The 21,398-nt window shown below is 35.0% G+C and overlaps 1 protein-coding gene across 1 annotated transcript; it reads right to left on the minus strand.

Annotated features, from left to right (window-relative positions):
• Positions 1-5,229: 5,229 nt before the first annotated feature.
• On the minus strand, positions 5,230-19,737 carry LOC117120606 (bile acid-CoA:amino acid N-acyltransferase-like). Its single transcript, XM_033265639.1, has 9 exons — positions 19,507-19,737; positions 18,425-18,641; positions 16,713-16,979; positions 12,169-12,338; positions 11,222-11,338; positions 10,076-10,167; positions 8,800-8,896; positions 7,730-7,934; positions 5,230-6,969 (listed from the first exon to the last, which is right to left on the minus strand). Exons 2-9 carry the CDS (start codon positions 18,630-18,632, stop codon positions 6,809-6,811), a joined length of 1,317 nt encoding a protein of 438 aa, XP_033121530.1. The 5' UTR covers positions 18,633-18,641; positions 19,507-19,737; the 3' UTR covers positions 5,230-6,808.
• Between the last annotated feature and the right edge of the window lie 1,661 nt (positions 19,738-21,398).

The raw sequence follows: 21,398 nt of genomic DNA on the forward strand, positions 1-21,398 counted from the left end.
AGTGGTGAATAATAATTTGAGACCCTCGATTATTTCGAGCCCTTAACCATTTAGGCATTTTTAATCGAAATATAAACTGTTTCCATCCTTAGAGGGATCACCAAGTAGCTGCCATATGAGAAAGATACCAAGGCAACTATCACGGTTTTCCGTGCTAACTGTGAAATTATATGACTTGTTGAATGCATATATAAATATATATTTAAATACATATCCTATATTCCTTGTGGATTTTTCATATTTTCTTTAGGGGTACAGTACTGCCTATTATTTTTTTTTTAAATTAAAATGAATGGTGTGATTCCTTTTAGACATACATTACATAGATTTAGTATAAACAGTATTAAGTGGCCACAATTTTTGTATGGTAAAAGGGGTAATTTGTAATGCTAATGTCCTAGATATACTGTAATTGTCTCAAAAACCGATTAATGGATCTGAATGAAATTTGCTAGAATGGTTTGTCATGTTTCAAGAAAGAAAATGTTAACTTTAAGTGACGATCTGCAGTAGAGTGTGAATATGCGGACGTCCCAGACCAGATATCTCAAAAACCGGTCAACTCATCTGAATGAAACTTTCTAGAAGAATTAACCAAGTTACAAGGAAGAACGATTAAATTTTAGCGACGATCCAGATTTGGGTATCAATTTGGGGGTTATTTAAAATACAAACGTCCCAGAGCTAAAAATCCCAAAAATGATCAAAGTACAGTATGCGATTTTGGTGACGTTATGGAGTAGGGTGTGCATGCGGACCTGTAAAATGGAATCTCCGTGACCTAGATATCTTATTAACTGTCAATAGATCTGAATAGAACTTTCTTGAATGGTTTATCATGGTCCAAGGAATAATGATTGAAGGCTCTCAATGGCTACGGGATCGCAAATAACCAAAAACATATTGTTTAGTTAGTTATGACGACGTTCGCTTTGATGGTTGAGCTTCTATTTTATTATTCTCTCTTTATTATTTTTTTATTTCAAAAGGAAACGATGTGTGTGAATTTTATACAGGGGGAATTATAATATGAGCGGAGGTATACGCTCTAGAATTGTGCTTTAGTTTAGTCCACTCTAAAGAATTAATATACGATGTAATGGTTTCTTCAATTTATTTATCATCCTTTCTTGTTAAATTCAAAACAAAATAAAACCCACAACGAGGATAAAAAAAAAAATGAATTCGCAAAACAAAAGCGGGTGCGATTGTCAACAGACCTTTTTTTTTTTTATTCTTTCTTATCTAGCAATATATGCTTTGAATTCAAAACCGTTTGACCTAATCTCTAAAACGTAATCCAAATTTGAGTCTCTAAACTTTCATACATAACATGTGTTCATATTTAAAAATAATTTAATATGCTATCTGATAGAAGTGATTTGGGCATACAAACATTATCATTGTGTGGATAATGTAATAAACGTACATTTTTGTACAATATTGTACGCTCCCATATCTGCGTGATTACAGTTACCATTTTATATAAACAGAATTAAACAAACACAGTATAAAAAAATAATCCTATAAGTTTCCTACTTATATTGGACTGTAAATACAGCGTAAATAAGACGAACTAAAGGATAACGTAATCAACCAATCATAATAATCTGCATAGATAGGCATAATTAATAGCATTATGATTTTCTTTAAAGGTATTCAAGGTTTCATACATGATAATTCCTATTTATTCAGCATCAACAATGGTTCGTAACAGTGCAAAACATCAAAGGCGCTATGAGAGAGGGAGAGAGAAACAAAAAAGAAGGATGCAGAATATAGACGAAAAGAAGTGCTACAAATGGCCCAAACATGATGATGAATTGTGGGTATCAGAAAAAGATATTTTAGCATACGTTGATGAGCCAGCACCAACAGCAGAATGTTAGTTTAAACTAACAGACAAAGATGTGTTCAAGCCATCGTACACTTCTAATTTAAATAACCTTTTTTTTATAATATTTGTTTAACGAAGAATGACCAGTCGAATACGGCCATTGTCATAAATGGTCAGCAACATCTACAATGTGATATTCGTTTTTGAAAAAGTACTAATAGTGGTGTTGACAACTTTTGCCATTGTCATAAATGGTCAGCAACATCTACAATGTGATATTCGTTTTTGAAAAAGTACTAATAGTGGTGTTGACAACTTTTGTAAATTTGTAATAAGGGGAATGTTGACTTTCAAAAAATAACAAAAGCAAAGAAATTGGAAACACTTTAATTTTTATGTCAATGAAATTTAATTGGCACCATTTTCAGTAGAATTGCCCATACCATTTTGTATCGCATAGAATTGGAGAAATCAAGAGAGTAACGCGTTCATCACAGTGGAAACATATTCCTCCTGGAGAACTGAACGTAGCAGACGATGTCTAACTGAACTCTCTGTTGAGAAACTTTCTGAACGATCGCAAAATGGACCTGAGTTTTTACATTCTCCTGAAGCAGACCTGCCAAAATAAGCTGCAGTGGGTTGCCAACCAGACGTGCAAATAGAAAAACGTGAAGTGAGAGATGTATTTTTGGCCCAATTCCAGATGAAAATGTTAGATTGCACAAAATTCTCATCCTAGAGAAGACTGGTCTGAGTGACAGGATTAATATGTATTAAGATTTGCCATACGAGGCATTGCAGGTACATCTTGTTATTGTCTTATTAATTTTATTTTTATATTTAAACTTTTCTGCGATTATGCTGAGATTTAAGATTAACGTAATTGAGATGATTATGATTATACATTGAACAGTGTAATTCATTGAAGATTGATAGAGTTCAAAGTGCATGTAGTTGATATGTTAATTTATCAGAAATTAATGATTTTATCCTGATGTTTTATCGAAGATGATGTGAGTTGAGGTCAGATTTGATATGTTTCAAATCATGAGATGTATACCATGCGATGTAACCGGGAATTGGGTTAAGAGGGTATACTTTTGTATGCAAGAAATTTATCATTGTTGGCTTATAACCAATTTTTGCTATGCGACTCTGGATTGAGTATTGAATGTTAAGCATCCCTATGCTTATTGATGATTTGTTGACAAATATTGTTTAATTTATTTTTATTATTTTGGTAACGTTATATTTCTCTGATTGTTGTTTCAGGGGTTTTATGTTTTCTTATAAATTGTTGTTGACCAATAAAACGTTTAAATCACGTATATGGTACAGTCTAAGTTCACTCCTTTGACGTCTTGTGACCCACGACAATATTAACTGATACACTGGAGAAACTTGCAAGTGAGGAAGCTACGAAGAAGACTGATGAAGCCAAGCAGAAAAAAATGCAAAGGGAAAATACAAAACACCAAGGGAGTCTGTATAGGCCTATCAAGGCTAAGCCTGTCTCTTATACACATCTAGATGTGTATAAGAGACAGGTATTCAAGGTTTCATACATGATAATTCCTATTTATTCAGCATCAACAATGGTTCGTAACAGTGCAAAACATCAAAGGCGCTATGAGAGAGGGAGAGAGAAACAAAAAAGAAGGATGCAGAATATAGACGAAAAGAAGTGCTACAAATGGCCCAAACATGATGATGAATTGTGGGTATCAGAAAAAGATATTTTAGCATACGTTGATGAGCCAGCACCAACAGCAGAATGTTTGTTTAAACGAACAGACAAAGATGTGTTCAAGCCATCGTAGAACACTTCTAATTTAAATAACCTTTTTTTATAATGATATTTGTTTAGACAAACCTCAATTGGTAATTAAATTAATTAAATTTACAATGATGAATAGTATTAGAAGTAGTAACCATGTATAAAGTTTTTCATAACCTGGTTCCATCATATTTGACTGAGTGCTTCTCAATAATTTTAAACTAAAATTACATCACCAGATAAAATAAAAGTAATGTAATTTTCCCCCCACCCCATTTTTTTTTTTGTGTGATGTTTGTGTGTGTTGCTGAATTTGGGATTACAGTGATCTGGTTCACTTTAGTTGACCTTGGTTTCCCCAGGCTTCGAGGGATTTTTTTTGCCACTTTCATTTTAGTACATTATGTTGTTAAAAAGACCAAATAAATAATGAAATGAAATATATGAAATGAAAGATGATCGTCCACACACTGAATATAAACTCCCAAAACACTGCTTTTTTCCAAGGAAGTATAGAATAACTCCTTTGTAGTTAAAATAACTCATTAAAAACAACAGTGTAGGATTTGCCTAACTAAACTCTTTTGCATCATCTATTATTCTTTTACAACTGTCATTTTTCTTGATATCTACGATGTATACATGGCCAACATTAATTAATTTCATTATAATATTCTATTTTTAGGTTCCCACTGATGATGAGAAAGGTATTCTTGAAACATGTATGCTTCATGATTGGGCTCGCTATCAAGTTCAAGATTAAAGACAGTTTGTTGTATAATTAAATGTCTTGTGGTGTATATTTATATTTCAGCCGCTTTTCTATTCTTCCTTTATTTTTTTATATTTTGTGTTATTTCTATTCATAAATAACAGATTACTTAAACATACATTCATTATACTTAAATAACACTTTGTTATTGTTTTAAGGTTGGTCTCTACGTATGATACACTGTGTCTGTATTTAATATTTTTCTATGTCAATTTAAATTCGGAGGTATGTCCTGGTATCTTCATAAGACTTCTAAGAATGAATACCTTGTTCGAAGCAAGAAATCAAGTCGTTTACCCAGAAATTTAATCATGAAACCACTATTTGCCATTCTAGCAACATGGACATTTCAGGTAAGTAGGCCTAATAAAATGTAAAAAATGTGGGAAACATCAAACAATACAGTTAAACAAAGAAACCAAATTATCAAAAGAAGTCAATTGATTAGATGAAACCGATTAGAACACATGATAAAACTGCCAGAGGATACAGTACTACCGAAACAGATTATTAACAAAGCACTCAAAACTTCACATTCACATAAAAGTGAAAGAGCAGTGGATGGACAAAATTTAAGTAGTAGTGCCTGGTATTCAGTTATTACTATTAAATTACCGTACAGTTTTAAATTCTTGTACAAGCAAAATAAGAATTCTACTATTTTTCAGCAAGTGCTTCACAAGTTAAATTGAAAGAGTGACAGACGGACGGACAAAGTTCCCTAGAAGAGGACTACCTAAATGTGAGTATAATAAGTCATTAAATAAATAAGATTCCATTAATATTATATTAGCGCAGGCCCCTCATGCCTATCTGTACAGGCGGAGTAATATGGTTTAGGTCATGCGTTTTGGTTAGAGAGTGTATCCTTGCTACGAGATGCTCTCTGACAATGACTATGGCACCAGTTCATACTAGAGGTGAGTCTCTCTGAACCCTTGGTTCAATTTATATTATCAATCTGTTACCTGGGAAAAAATTAAGTATGCCAATCCAGGTAATAGTTATAGGGGATAGTTTTGTCTCCAGAATTCAGAGCCAATTACAGTAGTTGGTAGATGGGCGAATTTCGGTTTTGCCAGTACGCAGTTTACAGTCGATTGCGTAGACCTAAGTGGCGCTAACGTCAAAAGCTGGCTTGTTGAGGACTTCTCAAATATGAGTATAATATTACTTACAAGATGACAAAGATGCTTGACTACTACCACTTTCGAAATGTTAGTATGGATATGTTAATATGATGACACGATAAACAGAATTTTTTCAACTTGTTGGAGACAAGGCTGCGAGCTGTGGTACAAGTTGCCACCATGGATGGACATTTTCATTTTATACACAGAAAATGCTCACCAAAAATGAGGTTCTGGAGCAAGTCGAACACCTTTTCTTCTATTTCTTCGCAAAGACCAAACCAAACAAATGTGGAATCGACAACGTATGGATCACCCACACCACAACCCAAGAAGAAGTAGAAGTAACAATCAACAAATGCAATGCAAAGTCATTTACCATCAATGGCGAAATCATGAGAAATTTTGGCAACTACGCCAACAAAACCATTGGGCCAGACGACTTCATCAACTTCTGAATGGGGACAATACACTCTTTAACAAAATATATGTGTTGAATTACATAGAAATTGCTTTAAGAGACATAAACAAACTTGTAACAGGGATTTTTCGGAAAAAGAAGTAAATGCACAAGAACAAGTGTTCTCAACACATTGCAATAAAAGCATTCAAACAAGGCTGTGAGTGATAAAAATATGGATTCTGGACAAGACAAGGCAAAACCTCAAGGTACTACCGTGGATGAACATTTGGAAATATATGTTTCAAAGATGATGAGGATGTCTGATAGCTACACCACCAAAACGTTAATACAAGGATACAGAAAAGTTTATTCAGGACGAAGATGAAGAGAAGTCCCAATTCCCGATGTAAAAATACAGTTGCAGATAAACAAAATGCATGGACAATCACCGCTAAATTACACAGAAATTGCTTTCAAAACATTTTTGTAGTTAAACTTGAATTTTTAAGCTTATTAAATGAAGAAATCTGTTCTATTTGTCAAAATTATGTATTTATCTATTAAATCAACTTTATTTTTGAAAATATATTTTTGTATTCCAAGAAAAAGAAGACATTTTGGCAGAAAATTGGGAATATTGTAGCTATCTACAGGTTCTATGATTGGTTTATATTTAGTTGTTTTTATGACAATTTCAACTTAACCCTCAATGACTTTCTCATGCATTCAGAATTATGAACTGATATTAGAAAGTAAAATGGCTGGAGAAATATGCACAAATACTAAAGTTGCATTTTAAAAAAATTTAAAGCAATTTCCTAAAAGTTGAAAATCACAAACCAGGTATGATTACAATACGATAACAATGCTGATATCTTGACAGGCATCAGAGTTTGCTTTTCAGTCCTGCATCTGAAGCACTGTAACATGTTCCTGGTTTATTATCACAACGCAGATGTTGATTGAAAAATGCTAATATGTTTCTCCACGCATTCTCTTGTGCCTCGGCATGTTCGTTGGTTCTTCCACCAAATAATCCTACACCCACTGTTAAAAAGAACAAGATCATGAATTATTTTAATGGAACTTGATAGTCACATGTTGGAATCTTTTTACCACAAAAAATTCTGAAATACAATGGTATTTTAAGATGCACCTAAAGCTGACCATTCACTCCGCCAATGGTCATCGGCCGACACGATTCTGTGAAGAATGCAACGCTACCAAAAATCAGCAGACGGTATCGCGTTGCCTAGCAATCTCAGGGAGCAGAGTTTGTTTAATCGTGCGACGATCATATGACCGTGGTATGACGCAGTGAAGTGCCTGGCTTACCCAACAAACAGATTATCTCAAAGAAATTTGTTGAAATAATTAAAAACATAAAACGAAAAAAAAAAACCGGAAATAATTTACAATAACTAATATAATAACCTCAGGGTGGCACTTTCGGAAACATATCAATAAAATGGGGGAAATTTACTACTTATACAAGACTTGGTACCAAATTTTATTTATTTATTTATTTGTTATTATAAATGCCCCAGCGGGCATCCCTCCAGCATTTTCAATCTGAAGTGATTTCAATCATCTCCTCCACATTGGGAGTCGACAAAGAACTGAGCCAGGAATAAACAGGGCCAATTTTGTGGATAACTCTAGGAGATAATTATCCATTCTCAGGATATGGTCGAGGTATTTCCATCGAGTTTGTCTCACACGGTCAAGAACTTTGAATGAAAGTTCTCTCGCCTCCTCGTGAATACTATTTTTGGTGATCACTGATAGCATCTTTGAAGTTACTTACTTTGGTTGCCTTGATAAACTTCACTACTTAGTGGCGTGTACGGCGGTTCAATCAAATGTCCTGCTCCTGGGTAGCTGATTAATGTCCAGTTCTCTTTCTTGTGATCTCTCAGACGTTGACAAGCTTGGTCAGCTAACTCAGCGATTTTAATTGACCAATCATCTTCACCAACGACAAACAAAAAAGCACTGGTTGCTTTCTCAATCTAAACAAGAAAAGAACCACAATTCCTTGTGTAGTAACATATGAAAATCAACTACAGTTGGTTGGGGAATGTATGTCTGTTAAATTGTAAAAATATTATTAACACAAATAATAATATAATAACAATAAAAACTATTTTTTACTAAAATTACAATAATAACAACAATAACAATGATAATAATAATAATATAATAATAATAATAATAATAATAATAGAATACTTATAATAAAAATAATAATACAGTAATAATTAAATAAATGATAATAATAATAATAATATAATAATAATAATAATAATAATAATAATAATAATAATAGAATACTTATAATAAAAATAATAATACAGTAATAATTAAACAATAACAATACTAAAAACAAATACAGATATTATTAAAGACCAAATCATAATTTTACTATGGTTTTCATTCAAGTGAAATAAAGAAACACCAATTAACCAATGTTTGATGCATTCCTCATACAATGGCTTTGGATCAGAATAAAAAATTACCCATCAGACTAGCATGGTAGTTCTGTGTCACTTCAGGTCATCAAACCAAAACTTTTACTTTTGGGAAATCCAGCCCATTAATAGTCTTTTGTGTTAAATGTGTTAGTTGATAGTTTTTATTGTGCTTCTTTGTATGGTTTTGATAGTTGGCGAAATAAATGATACAAATGCCGTTCCTAATATTGTGGTCTAATTACCCTCCAAAGCCATAACATTTCTACCGATTAATCCTACCAGTGTTTTACTCCAGACTGGAGGCACTAGGTTGTCACTCTGTTCAAAACCCCCTTATGTTAAGTTTCTTGAGCCACAAACACTAAATATGTTAAAACCTATTTCAATCCATTAACAAACATACTTCAATAAAACCGTCTTTTTCAAGGTATGGCCCAAAAACTGGACACTGTCTTCTGTCTTGCTTATCATCAATGAATATAATTCGAGAAATATCATAACTGCAATATGAAAAGAGAGAAATGCAGTGATGTTTATAAAAAATTAAAAAAGTTGAAAAATAAAAAAAGTTCAAAAATGACCTGACCTTGATCAGTGATGTAAACAAAGAAAAAGGGGGTGCCTGAGCACCCTCCCAAAACCCTTTATGTCCAAACATAAAAAAGTATAGTAAATTAATGGAAATAAATTGCCAAGTTCCTTAAAGCCTTGCACTCACTGGGTCATACGACCGTCAGCGGATAATTCCAACTCTGCTCGCTGTGAGTGTTAGATGATGCAACATCGTCTGATTGTTGATGGCATTCTGAAAAGATCGTCATTAAGAACAATTCATTGCGCGCGCGTTGTGGTGTTGCATTCTCCATATTATCGCGGCGGCCAACGACCGTCGGTCGCAGATAATGCCCAGCTTAAGACAACCACAGCAGTCAAAAGCCATCGATCTGCTCTGTCCCCTAGATTTGCACCTTGCACCAAGTCCAGTGGATGTAGTATTTCTGTCCAGCACCCCATCCCCCCATACCACCCCTTTTAAAAATCCTTTATACACCACTGATGATAATCAAATTCAAATTACACACACACTATCAGAATCATCACAGCAGTAAAAGTGAATTGTGATAACAAATAGAAACAGCCAATTTTAAAATACAATTGCCTCCCACCCACCCCCCACTCCCTTCACTTCGTCACTAGCACTGGTGAAAAAATATGATTCATCGAATGAACAGAATGTCAAACAAACCTTGCACTTGAAGTAATGGAATAAGATAGGAAAATTGCAGAAAACTATGTATGATGAACAATACATCATAACATTTTGAATTTATGTACAGTAAATATACAACATTAACTACAATGGCTAAACAATGCATTTAACGTACAAGTATTTACTGTATGTAATAACATTATTCGAAGATACCAATGCAGACACAGCTATTGCTATTACCTTACCCTAGCTGATAAGATAGATGCATATGTCCACTAGAGTAAGTAGCCCTCCTGGCTATGAGAGTTGAATATATCACCAGCTTAAATAATAATAATAATAATAATAATAATAATAATAATAATAATAATAATAATAATAATAATAATAATAACACATTTGTAATTATACAGTATCTTTTAAAGCTAAAAACAAAATTTGTATTGGCTTACACTAATATCATTCTTACATCATAACTGGTTTTTCTTCATTTTTGTATAGTCGTGCCGGGCTTTCTTTAAAATGATAATGCGATCCATTGATGCAAACACATGCCTTGATCTATGAAATGAATCAATGTTGATTATTAATATTCAAGATTTTCTATAAATTTATCAATAAAGATAATGATATTCATGATACTTGCATATTACTTGTACTGCATGCAGTTTGTTTTTTGCACGATATTCATAGTATTTGCATATCACTTGCGCTGCATGCAGTCTGTTTTTAAATGATATTCATAGTATTTGCATATCACTTGCGCTGCATGCAGTCTGTTTTTAAATGATATTCATAGTATTTGCATATCACTTGTGCTGCATGCAGTTTGTTTTTTGCACGATATTCATAGTACTTGCATATCACTTGCGCTGCATGCAGTTTGTTTCTAAATGATATTCATAGTACTTGCATATCACTTGCGCTGCATGCAGTCTGTTTTTAAATGATATTCATAGTATTTGCATATCACTTGTGCTGCATGCAGTTTGTTTTTATGTGATATTCACAGTACTTGAATATTACTTGTACTGCATGCAGTTTGTTTTTACGTGATATTCATAGTACTTGCATATTACTTGTACTGCATGCAGTTTGTTTTTACGTGATATTCATAGTACTTGCATATTACTTGTACTGCATGCAGTTTGTTTTAAATGATATTCACAGTACTTGCATATCACTTGCACTGCATGCAGTTTGTTTTGTCAAATGATATTCATAATATTTGCATATCACTTGTGCTGCATGCAGTTTGTTTTTACGTGATATTCATAGTACTTGCATATCACTTGCACTGCATGCAGTTTGTTTTTAAATGATATTCATAGTACTTGCATATCACTTGCACTGCATGCAGTTTGTTTTTCAAATGATATTCATAGTATTTGCATATCACTTGCGCTGCATGCAGTTTGTTTTCAAATGTAACTCATCCTGTATATTAAAATCCTTAAATTTTGTGATTATTCCAATTTAAATATTTTAGGCTCTAACTATTTTTTTATCACTCACTTTGTTATATTCCACCAATATATGATTAAAAGAAGAAAAAAAGGCGTACATCTAAAATATGCTTGGAAACCAGAACAATTTAAAGTTAATGTTGGCATACCTTCTGTTGAAATAATACTGACATCATCATGGATATTTGAGCTCCCATGGAAACACCAAGAACACCTAGCCCATCCTCTGCTACAAATGGAAGACTAATCATCCAATCAACAGCTTCCTATAACAGAAAGTAAACCTGCTATTCAGCATATTGCATTTTAAGCATATAACCAGTATTCTACTTCTGACTTTGGTATACAGTGTATGTCTAAAATATTACCTTGGAAAGCTTGAAACATCAGGGAGCTGGGCCCCACCTGTTCCTTACTTCAGACACTGTCGTCTTTTGCAGTACACGGTAGTACAACCGAGGGCTTTTCTGAGGTGCAAGCTACCGCAGCCCAGCATACCTCAGTGGAAGGAGCCCTGTTCTGGATACCTATACTGATAGCGCACATGCTTTTCAGAACTGTTTTTAGTTCAAGTACTGTAGTTTAAGTCAAATTTACTTACAGCCTGTTTTTCTTGTTGTAAAGTACATTGAGGCTTTTGTGGAATGCGCTACAGAAGAATGGAATTCTTATAATAGATATGTTTAGTTTAGAACAATAGAGGAAGCGGTAACGGTCCTTGAAAGCCTATCTGCCTGGAGCAGAAGCACCGACAGGTGACAAGCAAGTAGTTATAATTTTATGTCAGTGGCGGACAAAGGAATTTGAAATAGAGGGCGTTTAGTGACAAAATTTTACTGGTGGAGGATCTAGACTACCTTTACTCCAATGTTGATGGGGTTGAAGCATAGCATCTCTAGATGGCCTGAAATGGCACTCTCAAACTTAAATTTTAATACAATTTTCTTTTTCTCCCCATATTTTTTTTTCAAAAATTTGGAAGGGGCCTACAGTTGGGACCCATTTGAAGCTTCACATGATGTCCACCACTGTAAATAAGCACCAAAATGGATACACCAATGCGCATGACTGTCAATATAGTAAAACTTTTACCTACCTCAAAATATTCCATAGTGACGCGATGTTGGGAAATGGGTAGATCTTCATACTGGAAGTAAGGTAAACATAATGTAGCGTAGCCATGCGATGCGAGTAAAGCAGCTCTGAACTCAAAAATTCCTCCAATGAAACCAAATATATCAATCACTCCCGGACACAAGTTGCTGTCTAAAAAACATGAGTATAAGGTAGATTGGTCGGCCCAAAGAAAACTCAATGTGCGCAGCAAATAATTTTAAATAACCCACTCAAACTGCCACAGACAATAGACCTTTCCATTAGGACCCGCCCCTAGAATATTGTTGCAAAGTTTACATATTCCTGGTCTTATTCTGATTGGTCAGCTGTTAAATTTGTTTGACACTCCGGAAAGGTCGTACGACGCAATTTTTCGCGTTGGGTCTGTGTGAGTTAAACGCAGATACGATGGTTTGGACCGGGGTCAGTCACGTCGTAGAATACTGTATTAAAATCATGTATTTCTCATGATAGCTTAAGACTGTCCCGAAGATAAATAGCGTCGGGCTGCGTCGTACGATGCTGTCTGAGTTGGCCTTTAGCAGACAGCACACATCATTTGCGCTCACAGAACGTAGGATTCCACGGCCAACCGTCATACAAATGCAGTGTGTTCCTGGATTCAGTGCAAAAACTGTTATGAATAAGCATAATAATTCTTGAAATATTTATTATTTAAAAAAAAAAAATTTAATTTCAGAACTGAGATATGATATGAACATAATAATTTCTTTTAGTACAGTTTATTTGGTTGTTGCATATTTTTGTTTTTTTGGTTTTCAACTTTTCTATTTTTCTTTTAGTTTGTATTTCTCTATGTACAACAGTTCTTGTCTAGTTGTACATTTACATTTGTTTCATACATAAAAGATACGGCCTCATGGAAGAATAGCTCTTTGGTGAACAAGACTTAAAAGAGAACTAGCAAAATGATTTTTTGTTCTAGAGTGGATATTTGATATGACATTAAATAGAATCAACCTTAAAATCGTTTTTTGGCTATTTTTTATGAAGTTATAGGCGATTATATACGATTTACCATGACATCACTGGTGAAAAAGTAACAAAAGGTCGTGTAAATAGCGCCACGTAGGGTATCCAGCGCGTAGGGTATCCAGCGCGCAGGGTATCCGCCGCGTACGATCTTTGCGTGCATGCTGTAATGATCACAATTTACAGTCATGGTTACAGCATACACGCAAAGATTGTACGTGGCGGATACCCTACGCGGCGCTATTTACACGATCTTTTGTTACTTTTTCGCCAGTGACGTCATGGTAAAATCGTATTTAATCGCCTATAACTTCATAAAAAAAAGCCAAAAAATGATTTTAAGGTTGATTCTATTATTAATGGCATATCAAAAATCCTCTCTAGAACAAAAAATCATTTTGCTTGTTCTCTTTTAAGCTGGGTGCCTGACGGTTGAAGTGATTCTTTAAAGAATGCAATGCGACGATGCACATGCAACGTATTGTTTTTAATGACAGTGTTAAGACTGCTACTGGCAATTAGCAGGGAGCCGAGTTGGATTCGTCATACGACGCAGTCAGAACCCAGCTTTTGATTGTAAAAAAAAAAGAACCAGAACCCTGCGGGTGTGTACGTTCTTTTGTACGTAAACGTAGTTTAGAGGGATATGTAGTCCAGTAATGGTTTCTAATGTTTTTACGTACACCTACACCCCCATACAGGTCCGTCCATCAAATGCTGTATATTTACATATCTGCCAACATTCGAATATCAAAAATAGGGACGCTATTCATTGGTGACAAAAAATTAAGATGGCAATTATATCCTAATTCCTGTACAGTTGCTTCAAACAAAACTAGATTTATACTTAATTTCAAGTGTACTGTTTATTTACCTCACAACCAAGAAAAAATATTTAATTTACATTTTAATCAGTAGGCTTACAGACTTCACCATGAAGGGCACGGTATGTTGCTTGTTTCGCTGGATCTCAGACATTGGAGTCATAACGTCAATATTTATTTGAATGACACTTATAATCTCTGTTCAACATTTCCAGCTTGTGTGTCATTAAAGCACTTTAAGTTTTTGTTGTCATGCTAGCTCGAAGCTTGGTTTCGTTTTTTCAACAATAGAGAAAACTTTCTCAGTCACTACTGCTATAAAATATTACCATAGTTCCCCGGGTAGAATCCCACACCGACTTTACACCCAACTTCGCTTACACAAATTTCCCCGGGTGATGTTCCAGGGTCTGAGGATTGGGTAAGTCGGCCAGCAGGCCTTGCCTAGGTCGATAAATTTAACAAATGCTCAAAAAATAAAGGAATTGTCTCCGAATTCAGCCGACTTGAAACTCTTAAAATTGCTTAAAACTGATATTGGTTGCCATAAATTAAAACACAAAGCCCATTCTTGTAAATTACTTTGTTGTTTACTGTCGCTAAAAATAAGCAGCTCGCTAACTGCGGCTAAAGTAAAGACAGACAACACCGCGGTCCGTCCCTGAAAAGACCTGCCCAGTGGGCTGATCGGATCGTTAATTCACAGCGTGAAGACTCACATGTTTCCACAGAGATTGGCTGCTAAAAATAACTTGTTACAACATGCAAGGCTGATTTCTTCGCCCGAATATTGTTTTGATAGGCTATTGAATCGTAGGTGAAAAACACCTTGCAAAACGATCGTCATTTCGTTTGTTCATACACTAGACCAAGGGAATCCCGGGGTATAATTCCACTCCCCTCCCCCCTGAAATCGGGACAGTTTCGCGTTCATGGGGATGGGATTATACCCGGGGAACCACGGACTAATATTCCCTTCATCACACTGGCAAGTAGTGGATACTTTTTGCAATTATTTTTTTTTTTATTCTAAAAATAGGGACGTACCTATTTTTTGGTGTTTTTGACATCGGAAATCGGGACGTCAATTTGAGATAACAATTTTGAAGTATGATTAACATTTTCGGGTATCCAAAGCTGTCATGTCCTAAAAAGCTCCCACCTTAACCAAAACCATGGTAGGGCTGGGGTGGTGTTGGGTTACACCACAAAATGTCCTTCATTTTTATTTTTTCACAATTTGGCAGATTTGCCACTGTTTTGAACTTGACTGGTCAAATCACAGAACCAAAGTTGGCGGTTTTAGAAGTCAAACTTATTCATTTATCATCTACTAAAATAGTCTTCATTGTTTGACATACCTCCTCCACAACAACAAATTTTCTTTCGTTCTTCGTTCAAAATCTGCTTAGTGACACGCATGCGTAATAAGTAGAATAGTTATCACAATAACTCATAGAGATATAATAAGAATAACTACAACCACTGCTGCATACTGCATGTCACGCATGCGCTGTATGGTGGTAGATAAAACGTGCCTCGGTCAATTATTTATTTTCGAGTTTGCAGAGAGTTAAGAATACGGAATACTCATTTATTTTACATATTCAAGTATACATGACATGACTATGTTGTAAACCAGTAAAATTACACAGCAGTCGTAAACAAAAAAAAAACTTCCTCATACTGACGACACGTACGTTTTTCTGTGTTTAAAGTACAGTAACTGTGCACAATTAGTTTTTTTCTGCACCACTTTCTTTTGGTTTTTTTTTATATATAGGCCTAGAGGAATTTCATTTCAACGATTGTAAATAGTCTATCAAACTAATGCCGCCAAAACTGTCAACTTTTGCTCTGTGGTTTATCAAGCCACAGACCTCTAGGGTCTAATTCCAGTAATGGAGGTCAGTCTGGTCAGAATAGTAGGTTGTGTTTATATGAATGCATTTTTGCTACATATTCAATCGTTACAAATACTCTTGATTTTTATTTTGTCGCGGATTATTGTTTATTGATCTGTATGGTAGTCTTGTGGTAGACCAATATATTATTTATTTTACAAGACTGAATGCTGCTGTCGTCGTCGTGTTTTGTACGTATTGCCAGGGAGTTGTTATAGTATTGCACACCAATAGCAACGTCAATTGCCGTGTTCATCGTGTGTAAAAGACTTTAGAGACAAGCAGTAGTCGACTTACCACAACTACCTCAGTTCACGCTAGGGCCTATACGTTCGCATAAACAACACAGACAACTTCTCTAGTGTAAACTGTATACTCTCGAGATAGAAACAAAATTTCCGCAAAATATTAAACACGTTCGATCCAATACCATTATGTAAAGACCGTGTTTGGTTAGATCACTTTTTTTCATTTTTAATAACACGTGCACCTGCTACATTAACACGACAGAGGCCTAACCCTACCCACGATCCCGTAAACAATTGGTCAACTACACCAACAAGGTATGCATTATGGAGCTCGCTTACCCTCTCGCGATGAAAAACAAAATGTTAGCAAAACATTATACCCACCGTGAGGCACCGTTTAGGAGCCTATTCGTTTAAAAAACCCACTGCTCACTTTGCTCACACACACACACACTCACATACATTTCATGTTCAAATTATCCCATTAGTTCCTTGTGACCTTAAGGTCACAAAGGAACTAAAAATTATTTTATCATTGCGACATAAATTACTCACTTTTTGGTTTAAAGAGAACACCTCGGATATTTCCAGTACTGATCTTGATCCGTTCGACGTCATCTGATAGATACCATCTTTCGATTTTAATTTTTGATAACACTGCTGGAGCAGAAGACTTGTAGAAGTCTTCTGTTGTCAACCATCCATCATAAACTGCTAGATGCACTTCAAATGGAGTTGTAGCAACTATTTTACGAAGTCGCGTTCCAGACTTTTGATTTGGTGATGGCTTCATGCTTGTGAAAAGACCCATTTGCTGGATGCCTTTTATGAGAAACAATCAACTTTAAAAACACAAACAAAGCAAGCACTTTAACTTATTAAAGTTGGGAGTGTAAATGATGCTTGTAAGGTTGAAACTTCAGCAGCACCGACAGCAATTGCTGTAGAAAGGGCCTTCCACTGCTCCTGTAAATCCCAGACTCGACAGCAAGCTTTTTGCTGTTGAGTTGCATAATCTGGGCCTAGCAATGGATTATACAATTACATTTATAGAATAATAGGCCTACGGCACAGGTAGGCAAAGTGCGGCCCTACAGTGATTATTTTGCGGCCTGCGAAATTGAAATAAAAACCCTATGTGTGCGACTCGCCAAGCAACATTAGCTAGAAAACACTTTAATTTTTACGGCCCGACACCGATTATATGTATAAAGTAACATTAAACTGAGAATAAAGTGGTGTAAAAGCAGTGCTTTGAGGTTTTTGGAAGCTCAATGGAAATATCAAAATTCGGGTGCAGCCCTCTGTGTTAAATCCAAAATTCACTTTCGCCCTCAGACCGATTTTTATGGCCACACCTGGCCTACAGTGTTCATAAAACAGTTTATTAAGCTTGCTGTAGAAGAATAAATGGCTGTAGTAAAGCCACAGCCTACAGCAACTATTTGCTGATAGAAAAATTTTTAGGAAATTCGAACCCTGTGCTTGCTATCCCAAAAACAGTGTACTATCACTAAAATGTTATACTGAGTAAATAGCATAAAAATGTGGTAGTATTGTATACTTCAGTACAGAGAAGCAGTAATAATCTTAATCATAATAAACAGATTTCAGTAAATGACCTATAATTTTGAAAGCTTCAAATGTGGAGAACATGAATGTGAAGTAAATTTTCTTGTTTTGGTCTGACACTGATGCTGATTTTGGCACCGCTGGCCCAAAATGGGTATTTAGAACATGAACAAAGTCGAAATAAAATGTAGTCTGGGGCTTAGCTTTCTGGCTAGAACAAATCCTAAAGGTTCCTAGGTACAGTTGATGGTGCAATGTAAGTGCTGAGAAAGCAGCTTAGCTCAGTTGGCTTAACTAGTGATAACCACTTTGTATATGTGCTGAACCGTGGAGTCTCTCTCTAGGTCCCTGGTTCAATTCCCATCGCTGCTCTCCTTGTATTTCAGCTAGAGGGCTGAAAGGCAAGTTGTCTTTCGTATGAGAAATGTTTAAGCCGTTGGTCCCGTGTGCATTATGGCCCATGTGCATGTTTAAAAACGCAGTACATTCTTCGGAAAAGAGCAGGGGATTTTCTCCCTGTGTACAACCCAATCACCACCAGAAGGATCCCACTGGAAATAAGTTTTCTTAAGACTTTTCATGGATTATCCTTGGTGTTTACACCAAATATATCCATCCATTAAAGTATTTCTATAATGATTAGACCTATAATAATCATAAGCAAAATTATCAAATCATTTAAGGCCTTTTATTACCTATATAAGATCCTCCCTCAGATATTTGGCAGGTATCCATATCTCCATTGTTGTCTGCTACAAAGTGAGCATGTGCTTCAAACTTTTTTCCCAACTCGTCAAGGAAAGCCCGGAGAGTTACATTCTGATGAGGTCTGAGGCCACCAACTTGAATATCGATGATCTCATCTACCAAGGCTTGAGGTTTTGAAACCTTTATAAAAGGCATAATATATTCCTAGAAAAAATATAAAGATTTCAAAATGATAAAAAAAAACATAGGTTTTTACTTTAACTAGAAATGTTTGTTCTGTATGTTGTTTAATATTGATGTTAAAAATGAGAAAAACCCAAACAATTCACTAAATTGTGGTCACTATGTTAACATTATACAAAAGATGTCATCATAAATATATCATACATACTTTATACTGTGTCGCGGTCTTACAAAAATACTTTTAAAATACAATTGTAAATAACAATGTTTTTTCCCTGAAAACAACTTCATTTGAAAGTATAAATCCAAGTAGGGAGTTGAATATTTAACAATTTCCTGCTCAAATCAAAAACTTAAAAAAATACCCATCATAATAAATGACATCAATGACATCATAATAAAACTATTAAATTAAATCCCAACACGATGCCAGATGGCACGTATTAAATTTCTTGGATTTTGATTTGAATTTTATTGGGTTTTGAAAAAACAATGGCAACCATTATCATTATTTATTAATAGTGGTTGTGCATCCAGGGTCTGTGATTATTCCAAACTTTATTATTTATTAGTGGTTGTGCACCCAGGGTCTGTGATTATTCCAAAATTTGAAACCTTAATAAAAAATGCTGGCCCTACCTACTGATGCTTGCTAGTCTATCAAATCATGGTCAAATTAAATATTATACTAGGCCTATCCTTGCTTAGTGAGGGGGTGAGTGGCGGCCTAGGCCTCCCCTTTTGCACCACCATTTCTACCTACCTAGCCTAGGTAGGGGGCCCCTCCCTAGCTAGGGCTAGCCTAGCCTATAGCCTAGCCTAAAAATACTACTACCATAGTCTGAAGAATAAGGAGCAATTTCCACTAAGCTTCGTAAATACTTACGGATTGTTCCTGAACAATACCTGTCTGTAAGGCTTAGCTTTAAAAAATGAATCAATAAAAATTTTCATTCTGCAAATTTTCGAATCTCGCTGCTGCAGTCTGCTATCAGTGCAACATGTGCGCGTGCGCCGTGACAGCGTGTCAACTCTCAAAGGTACGCGCGCGCCGCACACAGGTCATGATGTCAGTGTGGCGGCGCCAGCGCTAGCGGGGAGACGGCCAGGGAACTTCCCATCGGACAGGTCAAGCCCCCCACCCCCACTCATCGGACAGAGATCGTCGGGCAGTCAGCTGAAACCAAAAAATATAAAGATAGGCCTACTACGAAAGGGCAGACCGCCCTCAACTTAAAACTTAAAACTATAAAATACTCAGTCATAATCACTCTCAACTTTTAGCCCGGAACCTAACCTAACAAAAATTGTTATCAATACCAATACAAATAAATAGAGTATGGCCGAAGCGGCCGCAAGCAAAGCTGTATAAATTATCAGGGTCTACATTTCGGAACGCATTTCTAGACCTAATTTGGTGCGGGGGATATTTTACAACATGAATGGCACACAGACCCTCATTTCATTTGTTGCCCAAAATAAGTCAAACTGCATACCTTTCAAGGAAGGACAAGCACTTTATATTTCCTGGTTAAATCGGAAGTGTTGGTGACTATAAATTGCATATTTTTAATTAATTAATAAATAATTCATAAAAAGCATTTTGAATGTTAATATATCGCAATATGTTCGTTCGTCGAGTCACGTTTGCCGAAAAGTGGGTCAACAACTCCCAGCATATGATGAGCATGCAGTGCGTAACCATAGTCGGTTTTTTGTTTGATTTGTGCGCAACAAGTTGCGTGTTGTCAAGAGTCCGACTTTTCATAAGCATTCTAAAAGCATAGACTAATAGGTCCATGGTAAAAGCATTGCTCATTACGGTATGTATCCTATTCTAAAAATGCTTTTAGACATTTTAGGGACAAGTAAAAAAATAAATTAAATAAAAAATAACACTTGTCCCGGGGGTCAGACAAGTAAGTTCGCTCATGGCTGACTGCAGATTAAAATGAATATAACAAAATGGATACAAAGTAAGACGATACATATTTCTTTATTGTTTTAATTATTGTGATGATTTTACCCTTGTTTCGAAAGAGAAATTGCACTGATAAATTCCAATGTTTTATGTGCACAAGAAATGTTTCTAATACATGGTTTATAAAATGAACAACACGCAACACAAATTAGTAAAACATCATATTATATATATATATATATATATATATATAGGCCTATATATATGTATATGAAGGCCTAATATATATATATATATATAGTTATGTTATTTATTTTTATTTATATAAATAAATTATGTTCCAAAAATACGTCAACTTGACTTTTGTTTTCATTGTCATCGCTTTCACCAATATATTTGCTGTCTCTTATACACATCTAGATGTATAACAATTGTTCATTCACTAAAGAACAAATACAACAAATTAGTAAAACTCAAATACAATACAAAATACAAATTAAAAACTATTGTTCATCACAAAAATGAGTTAAAAAGTACTAGGCCTATCGAAATTCTGTAAGAAAATAGGCATATTCATGAAAAAAAAAATAATTCTCGAGTTATATAAGTAAAAATATACGTAATAAAATAGACATTAATTTGATAATTGACAGTGTTTATATCGCACTTTGTGACTACTGTCCAATGTGACACGTATTGGACACTACACGCTATGCATCCCTGAAAACTATATTAACATATCTAGCTCTCTCTATTGTTTATATATTTTCATAAGCATTCCATTATATTATATTACATTATATTTGTTTCATGAATATTATACAAATTGTATTCATCTATTGTCTAATAATAATGTT

Source organism: Anneissia japonica, unplaced genomic scaffold, assembly GCF_011630105.1.
Source record: "Anneissia japonica isolate Jap-2015-1 unplaced genomic scaffold, ASM1163010v1 scaffold3474_len973312_cov172, whole genome shotgun sequence".
Classification (NCBI taxonomy): Eukaryota; Metazoa; Echinodermata; class Crinoidea; order Comatulida; family Comatulidae; genus Anneissia; species Anneissia japonica.